The sequence below is a fragment of the Callithrix jacchus genome, chromosome 4, assembly GCF_049354715.1.
Source record: "Callithrix jacchus isolate 240 chromosome 4, calJac240_pri, whole genome shotgun sequence".
Taxonomy (NCBI): domain Eukaryota; kingdom Metazoa; phylum Chordata; class Mammalia; order Primates; family Cebidae; genus Callithrix; species Callithrix jacchus.
This window is the reverse complement of record NC_133505.1, coordinates 93,306,903-93,331,202: the sequence shown is the minus strand read 5'-3', so window position 1 is coordinate 93,331,202 and position 24,300 is coordinate 93,306,903. Positions and strand designations below refer to the sequence as shown.

At 37.7% G+C, this 24,300-nt stretch overlaps 1 protein-coding gene across 6 annotated transcripts in view; it reads right to left on the bottom strand.

The window, feature by feature from the left end:
• Positions 1-9,822: 9,822 nt before the first annotated feature.
• Positions 9,823-24,300, bottom strand: part of ZNF292 (zinc finger protein 292) — a 103,274-nt gene continuing 88,796 nt past the window's right edge. For all 6 annotated transcript variants that reach the window (XM_035296296.3, XM_078369747.1, XM_035296298.3 and 3 more), the window contains one exon: positions 9,823-18,847. In XM_035296296.3, the coding sequence (XP_035152187.1) occupies positions 11,696-18,847 (7,152 nt within the window). In that variant the 3' untranslated portion in view covers positions 9,823-11,695. The remainder of the gene's footprint in view (positions 18,848-24,300) is intronic.

Sequence of the window (24,300 nt, the reverse complement as noted above, 5' to 3'; positions counted from 1 at the left end):
TACAAGAATCACTAGCATTCCTATATACTAAAAACAGTCAAGTCAAGAGTCAAATCAGGACACAATCCCATTCACAATTGCCACAAAAATAATACAATACTTAGGAATACAGCTAACCAGGGAGGTGAAAGATCACTACAAAGAGAACTATAAAACACTGCCCAGAGAAATCAGAAATGATTGGGCTGGGTGCAGTAGTTCATGCCTGTAGTCCCAGCACTTTGGGAGGCTGACGCAGGCAGATCACCTGAGGTCGGGAGTTCAAGACCAGCCTGACCAACATGGAGAAACCCTGTTTCTACTGAAAATATAAAATTAGCTAGGTGCATGCCTGTAATTGCAGCTACTCAGGAGGCTGAGGAAGGAGAAATTACTTGAACCTGGAAGGCAGAGGTTGCAGTGAGCTGAGATCATGCCATTGCACTCTGGCCTAGGCAACAAGAGCGAAACTCCATCTCAAAAAAAAAATTAAAAAATCAGGGATGACACAAATGGAAAATTAGTCCATGCTCATGGATAAGAAGAATCAATATCATTGAAATGGCCATACTGCCCAAAGCATACCAATGACTTTCTTCACAGTATTTGGAAAAAACTATGTTAAAATTCAAATGGAATCAAAAGAGCCCAAATAGCCATGGTGATACCAAACAAAAAGAAAAAAGCTGGAGGCATCATGCTACCCAACTTCAAACTAGACAACAGGGCTACAGTTACCAAAACAGCATGGTACTGGGCACAAAAACAGGCACATAAAGCCATGGAACACAATGGAGAGCCCTAAAATAAGGGCACTCACCTAAAATTATCAGATCTTTGACAAAGCTGACAAAAAATAAGCAATGGGGGAAGGACTTCATTCAATAAATGATGCTGGGATAAGTAGATGGCCATATGCAGAAGATTAAAATGGAACCCCTTCCTTAACTCAAGATGAATTAAAGACTTAAATGTCAAACCCAAAACTATAAAAACTCTGGGAGGACAACCTAGGTAATATCATTTAGAACATAGGCATGGGCAAAGATTTCATAACAAAGACACCAAAAGCAATTGCAACAAAAGCAAAAATTCACAAATGGGATCTAATTAAGCTAAAGAGCTTCTGCACTGCAAAAGAAACTATCAACAGAGTAAACAGACAACCTACAGAAGGGGAGAAAATTTTTGCAAACGTTGCATCTGACCAAGGTCTAATATCCAGCACCTATAAGAAACAAATTTATAAGAAAAAAACAACCACAATGGCTATAAAAAGTCAAAAATAATAGGCACTCGTGAGGTTGCTGAGAAAAAAGAATACTTACATGCTGTTGGTAGGAATGTAAATTAGTTCGACCATTGTGGAAGACAGTGGGGCAATTTCTCAAAGACCTAAAACCGGAAATGTCATTCAACCCACAATCCCTTACTGGGTATATACACAAAGGAATATAATTTGGGTGTTGCTGCATGTGTACGTTCACTGCAGCACTATTCACAATAGCAAAGACATGGAATCAACCTAACGCTCATAAATGGTTAACGTGGATAAATAATATGTGGTACATATATACCATGGAATACCACAAAAAGAATGAGACCATGTCTCTTGCAGAAACACAGATGGCGCTGGAGGCAATTAGCCTTAGCAAATTAATACAGGACTAGAAAACCAAATACTGTATGTTCTTACTTAGAAAAGGGAGCTAACTTATAAGAACACATGGACACATAGAAGGGAACACCACACAATGGTGACCTATCAAAGGGGAAGGAAGAGAGAGAGAGAGGATCAGTGATAATAACTAATGGGTGCTAGGCTAAATACTTGGTTAATTATTAAATACTCTGTACAACAAACCACCATGACATAAGTTTACCTGTGTAACAAACCTGCACATGTACCTCTGAACTTAAAACAAAAACCTGATCGCTGCAGTAATCTCAACCTCTACCTTATCCTTTACTCCAATCCAATTCCTTTTATATTACCTTGGTAAACAGCATCAACACTCACAAATACAGAGAAACTTAGGAATTTTATAAGATATGCTATTCCTCACATCTTAACCTCTACCAAATCCTTTCAATCAGCACTTCAATATATTCTATTTTGTCCATCACTTTAAGAACTTAAATTCCATTTTTCGGCCACCATTTTTCCCCTCCTCTTCACAAACTTTCCAAAAATAGGTGTTTAAAGTTGCTCTCTATAATCCTCCACCTTCTTCTAACTGGCTTCCACTAAAACTAAGTAATTGCAAAGGTCACTGATTATTTTCTTATCACTAAATCCAAAGGATACTTTAAATTCTTATCTTAGCAGAATGTAACACAACTGTATATGCCTCCTTTAAATATTTCCATCCTGTTTTTGCCATGATTCTCCTATTTTGCTATTAATCCATTTGTAAGTACTCAGTTCTTCTGGATTCAGCCCTTTTCTATGTACTCTTTCCCTAAGCAACTATCCATTCATAAAACTGCTCCTCTTCCTCTTATCTACATGAATAAATGTTATGTCTTCAACCATTTATTTAAACCAAAATCCTCAAATTTCTTTCATCTTCCTCCTTTCCCATAATCCTTAATGGTCAAGTTCTGTCCAATACTTTAGATTTCTCAAGTCCATCCACTTTTCTCCTCTCTGACAGCACCAACCTACTCCAAACCAGTTTCTTCTTTCCTGGTTGACTTGGACAGCCTTCCTAACCAGTCTTCTTGAATTCCCACTGGAATGCATCTACTCGAGTAAACTTTTAAAACTTCATTAAGAATCTCATTCCTCTGCTTAAAAACCAAATGTGAACTCTTTGCTTAGGATAAAGTCCAATACAATTAGGTCTTCTTAAGATACTAAGTGATCTGGCCCTTGCTCATCTTTATTCAATTAAACTTTATCCTTAGCAACTTTCTATTATTTTGCTAAAAGCTATTCTTATCAGAGCTTTTAACATGCTTTTTCCTTAGCCTGAGTTTTCACTGCCTTACCTCCCCTAATTTTTACTTCTGTAGGGACGTCTTTATTGCTTTCCCTCACCAGAGTATATAGTAGTATATACTCACCCTATTATACACCCTCAGAATACCCTGTATTATTCCTTCATAAGAATATTTTATTCAAAGTACAGTGGGAAAAATGATTTTCCCCCTTTGGAATTACTTAAAAAATATCAATCTGGAGGAACGATCCAAGATGGCCGATCGATAACAGCTCGGGATTGCAGCTCTCAGTCAAAGCGCAGAGAACTAGAGGATGCCACACTTTCAGACAAATTCTGGTCACTCACGGAGCAGAAGATCCCCAGTGGATTAACCACATGGGTCGCCAGCGTGACTCTTGTGACCGGTGCAGCAGTTTTGCCAGCACCTCAGTGCGACAGCTCTCGGAGCAGAGTTAACAGGGCTGGCTCCCCTTCTGATCGAGGCTTGGAGGACCCACACGGGTCCCCAGCACGACTCCTGAGACCGGCGCAGTGGCTGTGACGGCCCTCAGCGTGGCAGCTCTCGGCGCAGAGTAAACCAGACTGGTTCCCCTTCTGACCGAGGTTTGGAGCCCGGGGAAGGCAGAGTCGCCCATTACGGACACAAGAAGGAAGCCAGACAGGAGAATCCTGGGCAGAAAAGCACCATCAGTCTTAACGCCGCCGTTCTGGCCCTGGGAACTAACAACTTGGACGTCCAATCAAGAGACCTAATCTGAAAGTTGGTAATTTCAAAGACGACAGGAGTATAAATTTACAATGATGGGAAGAAATCAGCATAAAAAGGCTGAGAATACTCAAAATCAGAACGCCTCTCCCTCTAAAGATGATCACAGTTCCACATCAACAATGGAACAGGCTTGACAGAGAAGGAGCGCATCCCAATGACAGAATCACTCTTCAAGGAATGGATAATAAAAAACTTCTGTGAGTTAAAAGAACATGTTGTAGCCAAAAGTAAAGAAACTAGGAACTTTGAAAAATGGTTTGACGAAATCCTATTGAGAATAGACAACTTAGAGAGGAATATAAGTGAATTAATGGAACTGAAGAATACAATACAGGAACTCCGAGAAGTATGCACAGGTTTAAACACTTGAATTGTTCAAGCAGAAGAAAGGATAACAGAGGTCAAAGTCCAACTTAATGAAAGAAAACAAGAAGACAAGATTAGAGATAAAAGGATAAAAAGGAATGAGCAAAGTCTCCAAGAAATGTGGGACTATGTGAAAAGACCAAATTTACGTTTGATAGGCGTACCTGAATGCGACAGAGAGAATGAATCCAAGCTGGAAAATACCCTTCAGGATATTATTCGGGAAAATTTTCCTGAACTAGCAAAGCAGGTCAATATTCAACCCCAGGTAATACAGAGAACACCACAAAGATATTCCTCAAGAAGAGCAACCCCAAGGCACATAATCATTAGATTCACCAGGGTTGAAACGAAGGAGAAAATACTAAGGGCAGCCAGAGAGAAAGGTCAGGTTACCCACAAAGGCAAGCCTATCAGACTTACAGCAGATCTCTCAGCAGAAATTCTACAAGCCAGAAGAGAGTAGGGGCCGATATTCAACATCCTCAAAGAACAGAACTTTCAGCCCAGAATTTCATATCCAGCCAAACCAAGCTTCACAACTGAAGGAAAAATAAAATCTTTTATGAACAAGCAAGTACTCAGAGATTTTATTACCACCAGGCCTGCTTTACAAGAGCTTCTGAAAGAGGCATTACACACAGAAAGAAACAACCAGTATTAGCCTTTCTAAAAACATACCAAAAAGTAAAGAGCACCAACATAAAGAAGAATTTACATCAATGAATGGATCAAACAGCCAGTTAACATCAAATGGCAGTAACCCTAAATATAAATTGACTAAATCCCCCAATCAAAAGACACAGCCAAAACCCAACGGCATGTTACATCCAGACCTGTTTCACATGCAAGGATACACAAAGACTCAAAACAAAGGAATGGAGAAAGATTTACCAACCAAATGAAGAGCAAAAATAAATAAATAAATAAAAAGCAGGAGTTGCGATTCTTGTAGCGGATAAAATAGATTTTAAAGCAACAAAGATATAGTGGTAAAAGGATCAATACAACAACAAGAGCTAACGATCCTAACACCCAGATACATAGAGACTTAGATTCAATAAGACAGAAAATTAATTAGGATATCAAGGACTCGAACTCAGATCCGGAACAAGTAAACTTAATAAATATTAATAGAGCTCTCCACTTCACATACATAAAATATACATTCTTGTCAATACCACATCACACCTACTCATAGGTTTAAATGAAACATTGATTGGCCATTATAAATACCCATTTTTTTTTTTTTTTCAGAATAAAGCAATATTTCCGTTCACCCTCCCTCTGTCTCTTCCTCTTTCTCTCCTTTACTCATTTTTTTTTTCTTTCCTTCTCTCAAAAAAAGAAATCAACTTGTAAACCTCTAGATCCAGGTCGGCAATGTCTCTCTCATTGCTTGAATTCCTTCCTTCCCTTCCCTCCCTCCCTCCCCCACTTCCTCCGTTCCTTCCTTCATCCCTTCTTTCCTCCCTCCCTTCCTCCTTCCGTCCCTTCCTGTCTTCCTCCCTAAATTTAAAAAAAAAAAAATCAATCTATCTCCTTGGTGGGGAATATTCTGGAAGAAAGCCAGCAGAGAGACTGTTACAGTAATTCAGGCAAAGCATGATGATTTGGATTAGAGTTATAACAAGGAGAAGAGTTCCTTCCTACTTAGAAGGTAGAAATGATGGCTGGTACAGTGACTCACACCTGTAATCCCAGCACTTTGGGAGGCTGAGGCAGGCAATCTCGAGGTCAGGAGATCAAGACCATCTTGGCCAATATGGTGAAACCTCTTCACAAAAAAAATACAAAAATTAGATGGGTACAGTGGCATGTGCCTGTAGTCCTGGCTATCCAGGAGGCTGAGGCAGGAGAATTGCTTGAAACTGGGAAGTGGAGGTTGCAGTGAGCCAAGATTGTACCACTGCCCTCCAGCCTGAGCAACAGTGAGACAGGGTCTCAAAAATAAAAATAAAATAAAATTTAAAAACCCAGAAGGTAGAAATGACAATTGTGACCAAAGAAAAGGAAAGAGCATGAATTGGTATGATAACATCTAAAAGCCTGGCTCCAAGAAACCAGGTAGTGACTTCACTTATCAAGATAAATATTGGGAGAGGAACAGATTGAAAGTAGGGCAAAAGACATAATGGTTTGGACATGAACCACTATTAAGTAGGCAGTTGAATATACAAAGAACTATGAAAATTCTGGTCTCCAGAGGTATAAATATGGGTGGAATAGACACATTGATACTAAACTCCACAGAATGAAGTGTATCATCCAAATAGAATGTTGAGAGACATAGTAACCCAGAGGTCAGGTACTCAAAGTGGAGCTAGGGATGGAATCAGAGCTGGAGCAGCCAAAATAGGTAAGGAAAAAACCAAGAGAATATTTCAAGGAGTCATCAACCTTTCTGCCTCCTCCTGAGGCAGTGAATAGGGGCAGAAAAATAAACAATACATACGGCAGCACGGAAGAGATTCTAACAAGAAAAATTTGAGGAGAGTTGTAGGGACACAGAAAATGGCGGTTGAGTGAGAAATGAAGAAATGGAGCCCACATAAGCAGACAAGTCACACTGGCTCTAACTGGGACCAAACAAATAGGGTTATAGTTGGATGAAATAAAGTGTCTCTCTCCTCTATTCTTTCAAGAATAGTAGCTACTAGAGCCTACTCATAAACTGTTGGAAAGGATCAAGTAAAAAAAAAAAAAAAATACCGGTGAAACAAGAAAGCAAGAGAAAGTTCTTAGAGATGAGGGGTGATGGAATCCAAGAGAAAATTGGTTTTTGCTAAGCGAGTGCAGATACAAGCAGGTTTATTGACTTGGTGATGAGTTGAAAATGTTCATGACGGGATTTTTTCCTCAGAAAAATGCGGTTAAAAGATCACGAAATAAGGGATGTATGTCATTTAAGCTTGTGGAAGCAAGTTACCAGAAAACTATAGAAACACTGCCAGGTAGTTTTCAATCTACTTGTTTTGAGATACCAGCCTATCTCCTGGAATAACTTCCTTCCACTCCACTGCTCTAGACAGGTTTGGGGATTTTTCCAGATCATGACAGAGAGGTGTATGGCCTGAGGATATCTGCAAAGGAGTATGTGTAATAATGGGATCTAGTTTGTAAGCTGAACAAGTTGAGGACACAGTGAGCTGAAGAATAGTCAGCAAGTGGCAGTAATAAGGTAAAAGTATTTTTTAGCAATAACCTGAGCAGGTGAGCTACAAGTTTGTAGTTGGAAAAATAAATTGAATTCAAATTTGGTAGTGATGGGGTTTTGATTGTGGGAAAGTCACTGAAGAACACAGTTATTTTTTTCATTGAGTGGTAGTGTTGGAGGACATAAATTAAAACAAAATAAAAAAGAACTGTCGTAAAGAATGGGCACGTGAAACTTTTTGATTATGGGTCTCTCTAATGAGGTGACATTTAAGCTATGAACTGACGGATATGGAGTTAGCCATAGAAATAAAATAAATAAGCATTCCAGATAGGCTTTGGAGTGGGAAAGGAAGGTTACTATGTGTTCAATGAAATCAGAAGTGAAAAATGGGAAGTAGGATAAGAATGTTTAGAGGGAGGGGCTTCCGGCAAGTATGACTGGATTTTAATCAACGTTCAATCACAATTAAAAGATTCAATGAATATTATTTGATTACCAGGTAATATTCAAAACATTACAACCAATACAGCAAAGGAATCAATTGGGATATATAAATTGACCAATCAGAATAATCACCATTTGCAAATAGCTGGTAACAACTGAATTGGTGCAGACATGTTGATTATCAGTGCTGGCTGAATAAATGTCACTTTAGATCAGCATTTCCCAAAGCATGTTCTTTAGAATGCTAGTTCAGTGGGATATAACTAAGTATTAACATTAAAAGAAGAAAAATGTTCTCATGGTCAATTAAGCCTGGAAAATTCCCACTTTAACTTTTTACATATTTACAAAATTTGTCTTTAATAAGCAAACATGCATTAAATTCTTTAAGAGAGGCTGGGTGTGGTGGCTCATGCCTGTAATCTCAGCACTTTGGAAGGCCAAGGTGGGTGTGGATCACTTATGATCAGGAGTTCAAGACCAGCCTGGCCAGCATGGTGAAACCCTGTCTCTACTATAAATACAAAATTAGCTGGGTGTAGTCCCAGCTACTTGGGAGGCTGAAGTAGGAGAATCATTTGAACCTGGGAGGTGGAAGTTGCACTGAACCAGAACTATAAAATTAGCTGGGTGTGGTGGCAGGCACCTGTAGTCCCAGTTACTGGGTAGGCTGAGGCAGAAGAATCGCTTGAACCTGGGAGAGGGAGAGTGCAGCGAGCGGAGATCGTGCCACTGCACTACAGCCTGGGCAAAAGAGCAAGACTTTATCTCAAAAAAAAAAAAAAAAAAAGACAGTGAGACAGACAAACTACAGCACACAATTTAGAAAACTTCTTTCATCACAGCAATCACCTTCCACATGCCTGGTTCAAACAGGCTGCCTTAGACATTACTTTATAGTAATCTCTCATATCCATTAGTTTCTTTCCCAACTTCATTAGCCTTTCTTCTTTTGGCTCCCATCATTTTTTGCCTGGACTATTTTAGATCCCCCTAATTAATATCCAACTTATTCAATTTGTCCACTATACCATGACAATTATCTAAAATTGATACTGATTAAATTGGTCAATCTAAATACATTCAATAACAATTTTTAAAAATCAGAATAAAGACTTAATACAGCATACAAGAACCTTCCTGATCCCCCACCAACTGCCTCTTCAGCTTCTTCAACTTCCTATCTTTCCAAGGCCCACTGGCAATACTGAAATTACACGCTACCTCCAAGCCTCGAATTACCTTGTCCCCCTGAACCAAGGAGCTTTCACTCATCTTTCAAAACTCGTATTTTCACAAATACCTACCTCCTTTCCCCCGCAAAGCACAGTGCATTCTTTCTGATGTCCCTAGCTGTAGTATTACTGTACTTTCATCTTATTATGTATAGCAACTGTGACTGCTTAATATTTGCCTTAAAAATCTGTCTAGCCCTTTAAAATAGTAATGTTAACTATGTTAAATTTAACACTGTTGAAAATTTCAAAAACGATTACATTTCACTTAAAATGACATATTTTGAGTAACATAATTCTGATCTGCAATATGCAAATTTGGGGGTTCAGAAGAGGAAAAACCCCTACTTTTTAATGATGAAACTTTAGGCAAATTTAGGCTGTAGAAGATACCTCAAGACAATAGGCTGGGGAAAACTATTACATGAAAAAATATATTTTGATTCTTTAATACTTAGGCATTAAATTCTGTATCTAAATTTACCAACATGCCGTTGTATAAATTCATATCGGTTTTTTACCATAATTTGATTTTGTTTCATGCTAAAAATCTCACTCCCTTATAATTACCTTTACCATACATTACCTGTAATATAAAAATCTTCATTAAATGTTGGCAAACTCTTCCCCATGACATGTAGAACAACAGAAATGTTGTTATAAATTTTCTTAAGCTAATGAACAAAAGAAAAGCCCAAATACACTGGCATTTTCCCTTAACAGTGGCTCACAATTACAATGATCAGAAATAAACTTACTTGCTGTTGTGCTATATAGGGCAGTTTTGCCAAGGGCCCACCTTTAAGAGCTAGGTCAACTTCTAAGAAAACTGTACGAAAACATTCAGTTGTTAACAAAAATTTAACTTTAAAATCACTCAAGTTAAATTATTGTCAATTTAAAAGAAAGAAAACCCATGTATTAATCACCCAAAAAACAACCTTTATTTTAATAAATAACAGTGGGCTTACCAAAGGGCAGGGATTTTAATGTGTCAAGTTTTATGCTTATTGGTAGTAAGTCTTAAAGAGGTGAAATGAACTATTCAATAAGACCCAAAAGGCCCTAAAAAATAAAATAATACTTTAATAATAAAACTTAAAAAAGAAATTTCCAAAAGAAAATAGTTCACTCCTTGACCATGCTTATTTATTCAGAGTACCAGCAATTTCAGTAAGTGCTTCATTTTTCCTGCAAATCTGATGTTGCACAGGGAATGTACACATTTTCATACCATCACAATATCATCAATATCTCAGGCCAATAATATTGTGAATGCAATTGTTTTATAACAGACACAAAATTAAAAAAACCAATGCTACTATTTACGGCAAACAGAAACAAAAGTAAATATTGAAAGGATGTTGTCTTTTCTGATTTTAGTTGGACTTAAATGAAGGTAAAACTCTCCTGGAATAACCTCTACCTCTGGCTGTGGATCCACAGTATAAATATGGTGAATAAAGCTAAACTATAAGAGCTAACTATATACTGAATAACCAAAATAATTATAACAACTAATACTGCTCTTGAAGACCAATCTAATGAAAAAAGTATCATTAGATATGGTGAGAAATACAGACAAATCTGTACAATCTAACATCTATAAACAGTAAAATCAAAACATCCAACTTCCTTATAGAAAGTGTTTTATCTATGTAATTATAAATGTTAAGAACTCTTGCATTTTATAAACACAAGATGGGCTCACTTTGATGATATCAATTTTAAGATTTATAAAAATGTTTAAAAAAATCTTTCCACAAAACTTTATACAGTTTAAAGCTATACACCAATCTATAAATCTCAGAAAATGAAAAACAAAACAAAACAAAAAATCTTTATAAGATCACATGTATAAAACAAGAAATGAAATGTGATTTTATTTAAGGCAATACTGGGCTACTTCACAAATCACCACCTCAAATATTTACACTGCTCCACACTACTAGTTTTCTATCACATTCACAAAGAATTTTTTTTTTAATACCAAATGTTTAAAATCTTCAATGTAGTAAATTCTTTATTCACATTTCCATTATATTTCATGGACTCATTAACTATATCCAATTAGAAGCAATGAAAAAAAAAAACTGTAGCTATAGGAAACTGCTAGAGAATCTGCTTTAATTTCACATGAATACCACCCCAAAATCCTGGATGGCAAATTTACAAAGCAGAGCAAAGTGTTGATATAATGTGCCTATTTTGTGAAAAGTCATCTTGATATCTTGTAAATAAATGTTCCATGTAAAAATCAATGAACTATGGCAGAGTTTCTGGTTTTAGTTCAAAAAGTTCTTAATTTAAAACAATAAAAGAACAATTTTAAAAACTTGATCGCTTAGTTAAAAATTAAAATTCCAAATATAAATGTGTCATTTAATAGTTTAGACTTACAGACTGCTGGTGGCAGCACATGATTTACAATAATAAATATATACAAAAAAGGTATCTACAAATAAAGAGTACTGTTATACATGAGCAGTGACCTGGTGAAACATACCAATCACACAGATAATTCAGTTTAGTTCATGAAAAGGGCAATGGGGTGATAGAAATTTGAGGTTTAGCTCACTATTTACAATAACTGAAGTAACGATTCTGTTCCTCAAGTCCCATAGGGATAAAAAAAAGTTTTACATGACAAATGTCATGTTTTTCTTTTTTTTGGCCAGGTAAATTCATGTCAACAACAAAAAAAAATATAATGAAAATTTCACAATTCTAGCATGCTTGATGGCTTCCTATTTAAAATAAAATGGTAAATGACATATTTATATTACATTAATTATCAGTACTGCCCTCTGCCTGTGGCTTTACCTATACTGACATCTTTCATAATAGACATATCTGGATCATTTGAATGTACTTCAAGTTTTTTCAGACTGACGGTAGGTTTCATTTCCTGAAGTTGCTTTAAGACAAGCTCAGTGCAATCTTTAAGATTCTTGTCTAAAACAATTTTTACATTATCACTGCACTGAAGCTGTGATGGATTGGCAAACTGTACAAAGGTTTCACTTTCTTTACAAGGACATACATGATTTCCACTAGTCACAGCAGTCTTATCAATGTTTTTTCTTGAATTTGAATGGGACCCTTTTTTATTCCCAGTATTTGGATGGTCTTTGTCAGTATTTTTCTTCTGCTTCACTGCAGACTCCTCAAGAAACTTCAGAAATGATACCTCAAATCCCATTGGCTTAAAAGAGCTCCAGTCAAAAGATGAAGGATGCTCCTCAGTGGTTTGAATGGCAACAGCAGTTTCTTCTTCTTTACACACGCTACTTAACTCAGCTGCTGATGCTGGTTCAGCCTTCTCAACTTTCCTTTTTTTATTTTGTGAGACATTTTTTTCTTTATTAACTCTCTTCAAATTACTTGCTTTTTGTCTTTCTGACTGGCAGGGGTTACTTTCCTGAAAATCATTACTTACATTTGAAGAGGTATTAGCTTGGGTCTCTACACTTGTGCTATCTTCATTTATTAATTTTGTAATAAATAATTCTGTTAGTTCATCCATTTCATCTTTTTCATTTTTTTCAACTTCCTTTTGTGGAACTGTAGCTGTTCTTGAATTATCATTGCTCTCTGATACACACGTGTCAGGATCTTTCACATCATTCTTAGCACCTTCTTGCTCAGAAGTTTCCTTTACTTGTGAGTTGCAACACCGTTTGAATACAATAAGAAGATTTCGGTGTTGTGATGTAAATGCCTTAGATAATTTATGGCACTTATAATGTCTAATTATATTGCTTTCACTTGTAACAACTGAAGTACATCCCTTTATCATACATGGATACTGGGTTACAAATCTGCTCGTACACTCAGACAGGGCATCATTTCTAGCCTTTATAGAATATACATGCTTCCCACGTTTCAGAGAATAAGGCTTATTTTCTTCAATCTGCACAATCTTTGCATTCTTGTTTTCTAAATTATTTTTTTTCTTTCGTTTGGTCTTGGTTATTTTTATTCCTTCCTTTCCACATCTGCTATGTTTTGTTCCCCGATGTTTAGCCTTTGACTTTTCTTGATTTGCCTTGCTTGACATATTTTCCTGGCCAGGAGTTAATCTTCTTGGACGAATCAAATGAGCTTTATGTTTGTCATTATGCTTGTTAAAAATGTGTCGGAGGAGATTTGACCGAGTTGCATATATACGGTCACAACCTTCACAATCACATTTGTATACACCATCTTCTTCTGTTTTACTTGCCCTTAGTCCAATTCCATGGTCTGCTTCTAGATGAACAACATAGTTCAAATATGTAGTAAATGAAGATTTACACTCCAACTGGTCACATGGAAATTTCCCAACATCCACAGAAGCAGTCATACTTTCAATTTCTTCAGGAGTCATTTCATGAAGTTTCATGTAGTGTTGTATTAGGCCAGTAATTGCTTGGAAAATTCGAGAACAGTCACTTACCTGACATCGAAATTCTTTCAAACTTTGTTTAGTTTCAATTTCTTCACTTTCTTTACCAGCTTCACTTTCCTCTTCGACCTCTGCTGAAAATGCAGGTAGATCTGATTTGTGTACTGCCTGGTAATGGAGAATCAAGTTTTGCTGTATCGTAAAGGCAGCAAAGCATCCCTGGTGAACACATCGATAAGGTCTATAAGGACTATATCTTGTTGGAAACTCAAGGGACTGGGAAACTGGCTTCTTTCGTTTTTTCTCCTCCTTTTCTTTTTTATGCCTCCTAATTTTTCGTCCTTTGGTTTGTGTGTTTGTGGGAGCATCTGTATTATATTGTTCTGAAGTAACTGTAATCACTTGCAAAGAACTTTCTGTTTTGTCAGGACTTTTTTTTTCTACAGGTTGTTTTTCTGGGATCACTGCTACATTACTGTGGGTATTTTGGGTCTCTGCTCTCAATTCTAAAACAGGCTGAGATTCCCTTTTATTTTCCTCTGTCATAGCTAGCTGTTTTTTCACTTGTGTACTTCGTGGGGCCGACACATTTTCACTCTGAGATTTTCTTCCATAAGGCCTTTTTATTTTTAACTTTACCATTTCTTCAGTTGTAAAATGATGCACCAACTGACAGTGTGCCCGAAGGTTAGAATTTCTTGTAAATGTTTTTGTACATGTAGGTACTACACATTTAAAGGGAGCAAATTTCAATTGATTTTTCTTAATTTCAAGAATCATTTCTGGAGTGTATTGATGAATTTTACCATAGTGCTTAAATAGTGCATCCTTTGTCATAGCGCTGTAGTTACAGCCTTGATTTTGACACACAAAAGGTTTATTAACTTTTTCATTAAGTTGAATGTTTATCATTTCAGAAACTGGCTGGACAACTGTGACATTTGCAACTGATTTAACAGGCGTCGGAGTCAGTGTCACTGATGTATTTATCAGTACACACTGGGATGCTGGAGTGGATAGATCATTTTCTAATTTTAATTTCTGTAAGCCTTCTAAGATTTCCTGTATTTGATCCTCCTTATGTGATACTTCAGACTGAGGAACATTATTTTTTGTTGGCATGACACTTACAAAGGAGGAAAACTGAGGAGAATCGGGTAATTTGTTATTTTGCACAGTGTTTACTGAAGGAAGCTGAATGTTATAATTTATTTGAGCATTTTGTGATGTTTCACCAGCACCCTGAGTTCCAGTTTTTATCTCAAGTATTTGAGAATTCATAGCAGTTTTAATAATTTCAAGAGTCTTTTCAAAGTTTTGTATAACATTATCTTCAGAAATCTGCAAATCAGAATTTATTGAAGTTGTGCATGAATTCAAAGCCATCATTTGGGAATCACCATTTTCAGTTTTTAATGTTAAAGGGGCTAACACTGTACGGGACTCAAGACTGGTTTTGAAATTCTCTTTTACATCAGTCATAAATAACTGATTGTTAACATTATTTAATTTCTGTGTTAGATTTTCCACCAGACTCTGAGGTTCACAACTTGGAATGACATTTGAATGAAGGTTAGTATTTGGGATCTCAATACTTTTTGCTATGAGTCCCATTGTTGTTAAGTCACTTGTTACCAAGTTTTGGGAAGCGTTAGGCGCAATTAGTGGAAGAGCAACTTTCTTTCTTCTCTTAGAAGCACTGTTTCCTTTTTTATTTAGATGACTGGATCTTGTGTTCTGAGGACCACTTATAACAGAAACACGAGAACTGTTACTGGTAAAATTTTGCGATGGCCCACTAGCATTAGGGAATGAACTAGAACACAAACCATTTTCAACAGTCTTCAGTAGTAAGTCATTCGTTGGAAAAACAGGCAAACTGTTACATTCCTCAATGGAGGAAGTTTTGGAGTTTGATGTCCTATTCTGGGTGGTCAGCAGGGTGTTTGGATGGCATACAGTCTGCAACAGGGGTGGCACAGTTGGATTTGGCATCACTGTTGCATTTACTTGTGGTGCTTCAGAGACACAACCTGTTGAAACATGGGAAAGCATTTCAGCACCCTCAAATGTACTGGGAATGCCAGCAGTTTCCAAAGCCTGTTTAATAATTTCACTACCTTCCTGACTAACACTGGTATTAAAGTTAGTCACAGCAGGTCGAGAAAATGTATTTGGTAAAAATGTTGGCGAGCGATTTTCAGCAGCAAGAAGCTGTAGAAATGATGGATCTTTAAAACATGCTTCTGGATTGAAGGTAGATTGTTGCGGCTGCTGCAAATTTACTGCATTTGTGGAGAGAATCATGCTGGCAAGAAGAGAAGGCTGTCCATTACTCTGTAGAAGTTCTTGAGCAATTTCAGCTCCATCCAGTGGTTTACAGTAAGATCGCTTGGATAAGTGCCCACCCAGTGATCTGGGATTAGTAAAAGCTCTGTAACACCTGCTACAGATAAATTTCCCATCTCTGATAATTGCAGGCCATTTAGCCCTTTTATTGTGCTTGGGTTTTCTTTCCTTCCCATTTGGGCCCCGCCCACGGTCTTTTTTAACTTTTTCAGGTGCAGATTGTTGGGCATTGGTGCTACTAAAGTCATTTGCAACATTCACCTGTGAAGGAAAAACTGCATTTTCCCCATTACCTCCCTTTAGAAAGGAGGAATTAGTGTTTCCTTCAATCTGTGAGGAATAATGATTTGTATTATTTTCCAGTTGGGAAAAAACAGAGTTAGTCCCACTATCTGCTGGTGAAGGGAAGAGAGACATTGAACTACTTTCTGTAGGTAAAGGAAGGAAAGGATCTGAACCACTGTCAATATTCAAAGGCAAAACTGTTTTGGTGAGATCTTCCATTTGTGCTGGCAAGGCAGTATTAGACAAATTTTCCATTTGGGAACATAACATACCACCTTGTTCATTTTTATCCTGAGAAGTTATATTTGGATTCATGACACTTTCCATTGAGGGCAACAATGGAGTTGACACACTTGCTAGATGAGCTGGAAAAATGGGAGGTGAGACATGCTGTAACTGGGCCGAACAAGTAGAATTCCCATTGGCTTTGGTCTGTGATGTAAAAAATGCATTATTTGAGCTGTTCACCTGTGGTGGCAAAAAATAAACAAACTTTCCATTATTTGGTGTATTTAAGTTGTTAGCTTTTTGACCTTTTTTATTTTTGCGCTGCATTTTAAATGCAGCATATTGATCAGGGTGTGCTGTCTTCATGTGTTTCCCAATACTCTGTGAAGAATTATAGGTTCGAGTACATCCTTCAACCTGGCAGCTGAATTTCTGGACTGGAGCTTTTGGAGGCACTGATGGAGTTCCTAGTGAATTACTTAGGCTGGGCTGTGGTGGAACAAATGCAATACTTTCTAATGTCTTAAGAGGTAAATTATAAATACTGGACGATGTTTTAACATTATCTCCACATTCAAATTTGGAAGTTGGTAAACTGTTTTGAAATCCTGCCTGATTTTGCACAGAAAAGGTCATCAAGTTGTTCACTTGTCTTTCTAAGTTTTGTGGGGTAAGGTCACCTATTTTGAGGGTTTCTGAATTCACTAAAGAATTCTGAGTCATCTGGGCTTCACTAAAGCAATCCTGTCCTTTTTTCTCTTGGAAACCTGGATGACACAAATCATTACAAGTATCTTCAACTTGTGTATGTAAGTCTGTAACTAGTGCTTCACCACTGCCTTCCACAGTTGTGTTTTCTTGCTTTCCAAATTTATCCTCAATCCCCTGATTGAGAGACACCTTAATGGACACAGCTACTTCACTGGATTGAAGCAGAGGAGTAGTAGCAGGGTTTTCCAAACCATTTGACAATGGTCCATTAGTTTGCCTGAGCTCAGAGGGAGAAATCGGGTCTTGTTTGGTCACAGCTGATTCTACTTTGCTTTTTTCCCAAGTATCACTTCTATCTGTCAGTAAGCTGTTCTCAATGTTATTTTCTGAAGGAAGCATAGAGCTTTCTTTCTCAGTATTCTCTGCTGTGTTCTGATTCACTTCGGAAGGCTGAATGGAATCTCCAGATGAATTAAGCTGGGATTCAGAAGGCAGCACTTTTTCAGGAGGAGTACTGTGATCATCCAGATGCTTTTCCAGCTCACCCTGAGAACGATAAACTTTACCACAACCTGTGAACTTGCAAGTGTACGTATTATAATGTTGTGCTTCATGATCATATAGTAAATAAGCTTCTGAAAAAATTCTTCCACATTTAGGAAACATACATTTTGCTCTAAAGACTTGATGCTCCTTTCGGTGGGTTAAAAGCTCAGCATAACTATTAAAACCAGCCTTACATTTCATCTGTATACAGATATATGGTTTACTGCCACAGTGCATCTGTAAGTGATCATTGAGATGAGTAACACTTACAAAATGCCGTCTACAGTACTGGCAAATAACTTTTTTGCTCTGCATTTCAAGAAAGCGCTTGGCATCTTCATTATCTTTATGCCCCTTTACATGAGCAATTAAATTTTTAAAGTACTTAAAGCCCTTTTTACAAAAAGTTACAGGGCAATTAAATTCATTAACAGGTACTGGTTTCTGGACTGGAATCACTTCTGGCTCATAGGATTTATCTTTGTCATCATTCTCATCATCTGAACCATCATTGTCATTAAACACTATAAAATCTGTTGAATAGAGACTATTTTTTTTTATAGGTCGCTGCTCCTGTTTAGCCACAGTATTAGTCTTCTGATTTTCATTGGTAGTTGTGATCTTCGGAGGTCTTCCCAATCTTCTTAATGGTTTCATAGCTGCTAGTCTCTCTTTACTAGATTGTTTAACATGCAGTGTGACATGAGGGACAAAAGTTTCTTTTGAATTAAAGTTCTTTGCACATATGGGGCAACTATAAATTCCATCTTTGTAATGTTTCTGAGCATGTCGTACTATTCTGTGACCAAGAAATTCTTTGTCACACAACACACAATACTGCATGTAGGCTTGCCAATTTCTAAACCTAGCGGATATAAATCCCCTTTCTCTTAACTGTTTTATCTCTCTCTTCTTCTGCTTTTCATCACCAATGTCTTTAAGAAGGCCAGAATTAGCACCAACTCCACCACAAAGTCCATTTGTAGAAGTTTCTTTACTCTCTTCTTGGTAGTCTACTTTTTCATATACTTCACTGTCATTTAATTCATCTATTGAAGACACAATGGATGCTTCTTCTCCCATTAATGCAAGACATTGTCGTTTCAAGGTTTTCCAATCCCAGAATTCTGGATCAAAGGGCCACTGAGTTTTCAATACAAGTAACAGCTCACAGCGTAGAGAATTTGGTATTGGAAGATTCTCTTCATCATATTTCTGGTCTGGCTGATTATATAACATTTCCACAGCATAATATGCATCTACTGTAGGCTCAATAAGAAATTCACTCAGTTGACAAGCACGTTTAACTTCCAGATCATCAGGCAACAAACATGAAATGGTCTTGCAAATAGATATTTTCACTTCAGTATTTTCTGTAGACTCCAAGCGAAGAGCTTTTACACATAGTTCTATACAGGTAGCAAGTCCAGCCCCTTCAGTCTGTGAAAAAGCAAATAGGAAATGTTAATTTGATCTACACTGATTTGAGAATTTAGTTAAGATTGAGATCTGTTTTTCTCAAATCTTGTTATAGCAACTTACGAAAGGATTCCCCTTCTAAAGCACTGCAGCTCAGTCTTGTATGTGTGTATGTAAAATGAACTGCATAGAATAGCAGAAATGTGTAAGTACTGAAAGCTAAGACTTGGGTATGAAATTATTTAATAGCTATGCAAATTTGTAAGTTATTTAACATTTTTGACCTTTCATATCCCACTTATAGAGGTCAAAATAGCACTTAAACTTCATTAAATTGCTGTATTAAAGGAGATTAAGTATGTGTTACAGTTTGGTATAATGCCTGGCACATAGTAAATGATCAATAAATGTCATCCTTATTGTTAACTCTTACTACCTGTTTGTATACAATCTTATCTGAAACAAAACCCTTCTAATCCTATTATAAAACTGAGAATATTTCCATATTTCCAAACTTATCAGTACTGAAAAAAAATTTTGCTTCTATAAAATAAGGAACTACTCCCTAATAGTGGAGATTCTAGTGCTACCATAAAACTGAGTATCAAATCACCTTTCTCATGGCTGGACCAGCTTAAGAATTAGGAGTAGGGGTAGACCTAGCCCGAAACACTTTTTCTTATGAATTAGCATCTTAAACTATTAGTATCAGATAGCAATAATAAAGGTAAGAGTCATCTGAAAGACACATGGAGTAGAGAGACAAAAATGGGTTTTAAAGACCAGAAGGAAACCATGATACATGAGAGGTAGCCACAGGATATGGCCACATTCATTTGAATAAAATATCTAAGATATAGGATCAAAAGGCAACAAAGAAAATAAGTAGAGAGAACTGATAGGGTCTGTTATTTTCTTAAGTCAAAAAGAAAATATTTTACTAAAACCGAAACTTAAACTTGTAGGGCAAAAATATTTTAGTACTTTTAATAAAAAGGAAAAGGAAGCTGGGATACTGAATTGGCCTTGATTTTAGAAAAAGCAAGAGTACAATGACCAAAAAGAAAATGAACAGAAAGAATAGATATGAAGAGTCCTATTTAAAAAATCATAGGCTAGGCTGGGTGCAGTGGTTCATCCTTATAATCCAAGCACTTTGGGAGGCTGAGGGAGGTGGATTGTTTGAACTCAGGAGTTCGAGATGTGCCTGGGCAACATAGGGAGACCCCATCTCTACAAAAAGTATAAAAATTAGCCAGGCGTCATGTTATTCAGCTGTAGTCCCAGCTACTTGTGGGGCTGAAGAAGGAGATTAGCCTGAATCTGGAAGGCTGAGGCTGCAGTGAGCAGAGATGGCACTGCTGCAATCCAGCCTGGATGAAGACCCTGTCTCCAAAAAAAAAAAAAAGGCTGTGCATGGTGGCTCTGGCTCATGTCTGTAATCCCAGTATCCCAGTGCTTTGGGAAGGCAAGGCGAGAGAGACTGCTTGAGGCCAGGAGTTTGAGACCAGCCTGGGCAATACAGAAAGACCCCATCTGCAATCTCCACACACACACACACACACACACACACACACACACACACACACACACACACACATTAGCTGGGCATGGTGGGATGTGCCTGTAATCCTAGCTACTCAGAAGGCTGAGGCAGAAGGATTGCTTGAAATTGGGAATTTGAGGCTGCCATAAGCTAGGATTGCACACTGTACTCCAACCCTGGCAACAGAGCAAGACCCTGTCTCTTAAAAATAATAATAAAAATATAAAAAGTGACAGGGAAGAAAGATGAAAACTGGGAAGGAAGTGGGACCATACGGGTGTCTCTAGATTTCATATAAACTTTTGTATTTTATACTATTCCGAGATAGATTTGTGCCTTAAAACTTGTACAGTAAAACATTTGCATCTCTTACATGACTTAAGGGGCTGCTAATGGTGAACAATTAGGCCACTCCTCTGTTATGATATGCAATAAAGAAAAAAAATCATGTGTGGTTTTTGTGCATACTATACACAGAAAGGCACAAAGAAGTCTGGGAAGAATTCAGGGCCAAGTCAACCATAAAGATCATTAAAAATAATACTGAAGGCACATAAAATAATGTCAGAAGAACTGGTAAAAGTTCTTCCTGGTGAAAGCTCTAAAAAGGGGTGTGATTATCCAGAAATTCAGGAAATGATGGAGAAATAAATGAATTTTAAAAAGGATTTAGGGAGGCTGGGCATGGTGGCTCACACCTTTAATCCCTGCACACTAAGAGGCTGAGGCAGGTGGATTGCCTGAGGTCAGGAGTTCAAGATCAGGCTGGCCAACATGATGAAATCCCATGTCTACCAAAAATACAAAAACTTAGCCGGGTGTGGTGACGGGCACCTGTAATCCCAGCTACTCAGGAGGATAAAGCAAGAGGATCACTTGAACCAGGGAGGCAGAGTTTGCAGTGAGCTGAGATCGCACCGCTGCACTCCAGGCCTGGGCAATAAGAGCTAAACTCCACCTCAAAGAAATTTCTGTTGGGCCTTTTCTCCAGGAATGGCCAAAGCTGATTAAAGAATTCTATTTATTGCTCACGAAACACAGCTAAAATTATTTACAAGGGGAATTCCACTGACATTCTAATCTAGTCTGCCACTGAATTCAAAGATTCAATTCATTAAGGGTAATGAGCTTCAATAAATCTGCTTTAAAAACATTTTCATGTTATAATTAAACCTGAAACCTTACATAATGGCAACAAAAAAAATTATATTTTACAATTTTTATTCTTCTGATCTTTCATTGAAAATAAGTAAAAAGGCAAGAATCAAATCGTAAACTGGCTATACAGAATGTTTTACTTTTTTTTTCTTTTACATTTTCTTTAGGCAAGGGCTGTGTGAAGAAGGTAAGTTTTAAAAGTTGAATTTGAATTCACAACAATTTTGTATAAAGACAATGTAATTGATTAGCCCATAAAAATCTACTTAATTCATAACAGTTAATCATAAATACTGATAGCACAAGCTTAAATTTATAAGTCACGGGACTAGAAAGCTAAGTGACATGAATTCAGAGGAAGAACAGAAACTCAACCCCTTTCCAAGCACTAGAACAGCAACAAGCAAGTTTTGGAAAAAGGAAAGGTTTGTCTTTTGTACCCTCTTCCCATTCCCTTTTCTGTTCCTTTCCTCTGGCTGCCTAGTATCCTTGACCTAAACACACCCAAGGCTTACATGTTGCTTTTAACTCCCATGTAACATCCCATTCAGCGCTTCTCTACCCCACTCATAGCATCATGCCTTACCCACTTTTAAAATTCTTTAAATAATTACAATGTATTTCAGAATAAAATATAAACTCAGTGTGGAATACAGAAGGCCCTTCACAATTTGATCACTGCCTCATCTGTTCTAGTTTCCTTTTATCTTTCCCTCCACTCAAACAAAAAACTGAGCTACCTGTAGTTCCCGAAATATTCCATTCTCTCATGTCTTGAAACTACTTTACGTGCCTTTTCTGTGACTAAAACACTTTCTCGTCCCTCGTTAGTCATTACTAATTGAGTAACAAAAATAGACAAGTGGGTTTTTATGGCTCACTTCTTTTATTCATTCAGCACCTACTTTTTATACCAGGCACTTCGCTAAGCAACGTACTCTCACCAGAGTCTCAAGATTCCATTCTAATAGAAAGATCCACATAATATTGCTATTGGCTGTGAGTTTCCATCAATGACTACACAATTTTTAAGGGCAGGGATGTATTTTTCAACAAAGAGTGGAGGAAAGAGTATACTGTATGAATAAAAAGATGCCAAGCTATTTGCTCCAATTCCTTTGCAGATCTCAATTAGTATTTGAGACATTAATTACAGTTGTCCTTCAGAATCTGGGGGCACTGGTTCCAGGATTCCTGTGGATACCAAATTCTACAATACTTAGGTCCCTTATATAAAATGGTATAGCATTTGCATACAAACAAACTATGAACATCCTCTCACATAATTTAAATAATCTCTGTATTACTTACAATACCTAATACAATGCCTACATATTACTTCATTTGCATAGATTCAACATAATACACTAGTGGCAAATTAAAGTTTTGCTTTACAAAACTCTATAGAATTTTTTTTTTCCTTTTCTTTTTTGAGACAGGGTCTCACTTTGTCACCCAGGCTGGAGCGCAGTGGAGTGAACGTGGCTCAGAGGTGTGACCTTGGCTCACTGCAATTTCCACCTCCCAGGCTCAAGTGATCCTACCATCTCAGCCTCCTGAGTAGTTGGGATTACAGGCACAAACCACTAAGCCTGGCCAATTTTTTTTTTGGGGGGGGGGTAGAGATCAGGTTTCACCATGTTACCCAGGCTGGTCTCAAGGTCCTGGGTTTAAGCCTTCCACAGTGCTGGGATTACAGGTGAGCCACCACTCCTGGCTTCTGAATATTTTCATTTGTAGGTGGTTGAATCCACTGATGTGGAACCCATGAATATTCAAAGAAGGGCTGCATTTTAAATTAACATATGAGTAGCTGGAGTCTTCAACTCCTGGGTTTTTTTTTTAAAGGGTTACCAGTTGGCCTGGCGCAGAGACTCACACCTGTAATCCTAGCACTCTGGGGGGCTGGGGAGGGCAGATCACCTGAGGTCAGGAGTTAGAGACCAGCCTGGCCAACATGGTGAAACCCAGTCTCTACTTAAAATACAAAAATTAGCTGGGCATGGTGGTGTTCGTCTGTAATCCCAAATACTAGAGAGGCTGAGGCAGGAGAATCACTTGATCCTGGGAGGCAGAGGTTGCAGTGAGCTGAGATCATGCCACCGCATTCCAGCCTGGGCGACAGAGGGAGACAAAGGGTTACCAGTTAATACAAATCACTACCTTGAGGTTAACTGCTATATGGAAAATGAAGAGAGTTATTACAGTAGAATCTTATCACTACAGCTTAACTTTAAGGTCTCTTCAGTCCTAAAATAATAACAATCTATGATCTGGTTTTAAGATAAAACCTCTGCTTGATCAGGTTTCAGAAAGTAAAAAAACAAAAGGGAAAAATTTTCATGCAACAAGAAACAAGGTTTCTGGGGCAAAGAGCAATTACTATGGTGCATACTATCCCTGTGAAGGCTGCTGCAAAGGACACGTGTGGTGGCTCATGCCTGTAATCCCACCATTTTGGGAGGTCAAGGTAGGGTGGATTGCTTGAGTCCAGGAATTTGAGACAAATCTGGGCAATATAGTAAGACCCCATCTCTACAAAAAATAAGAAAATTAGCCAAGTGTGATGGTGCACACCTATAGTCCCAGCTACTTAGGAGGCTGAGGTGGGAGCACTGCTTAAGCCTGAGAAGTTGGGGCTGCAGTGAGCTGTGATTGCAGCACTGCACTTTAATCTGGATGACAGAGCAGACTCTGTCTCAAAAACTGACCAACCAACCAAAGGAACAATAACACAAAAGGCTGCTGCTGCCATGGCCAACTTCCCAAG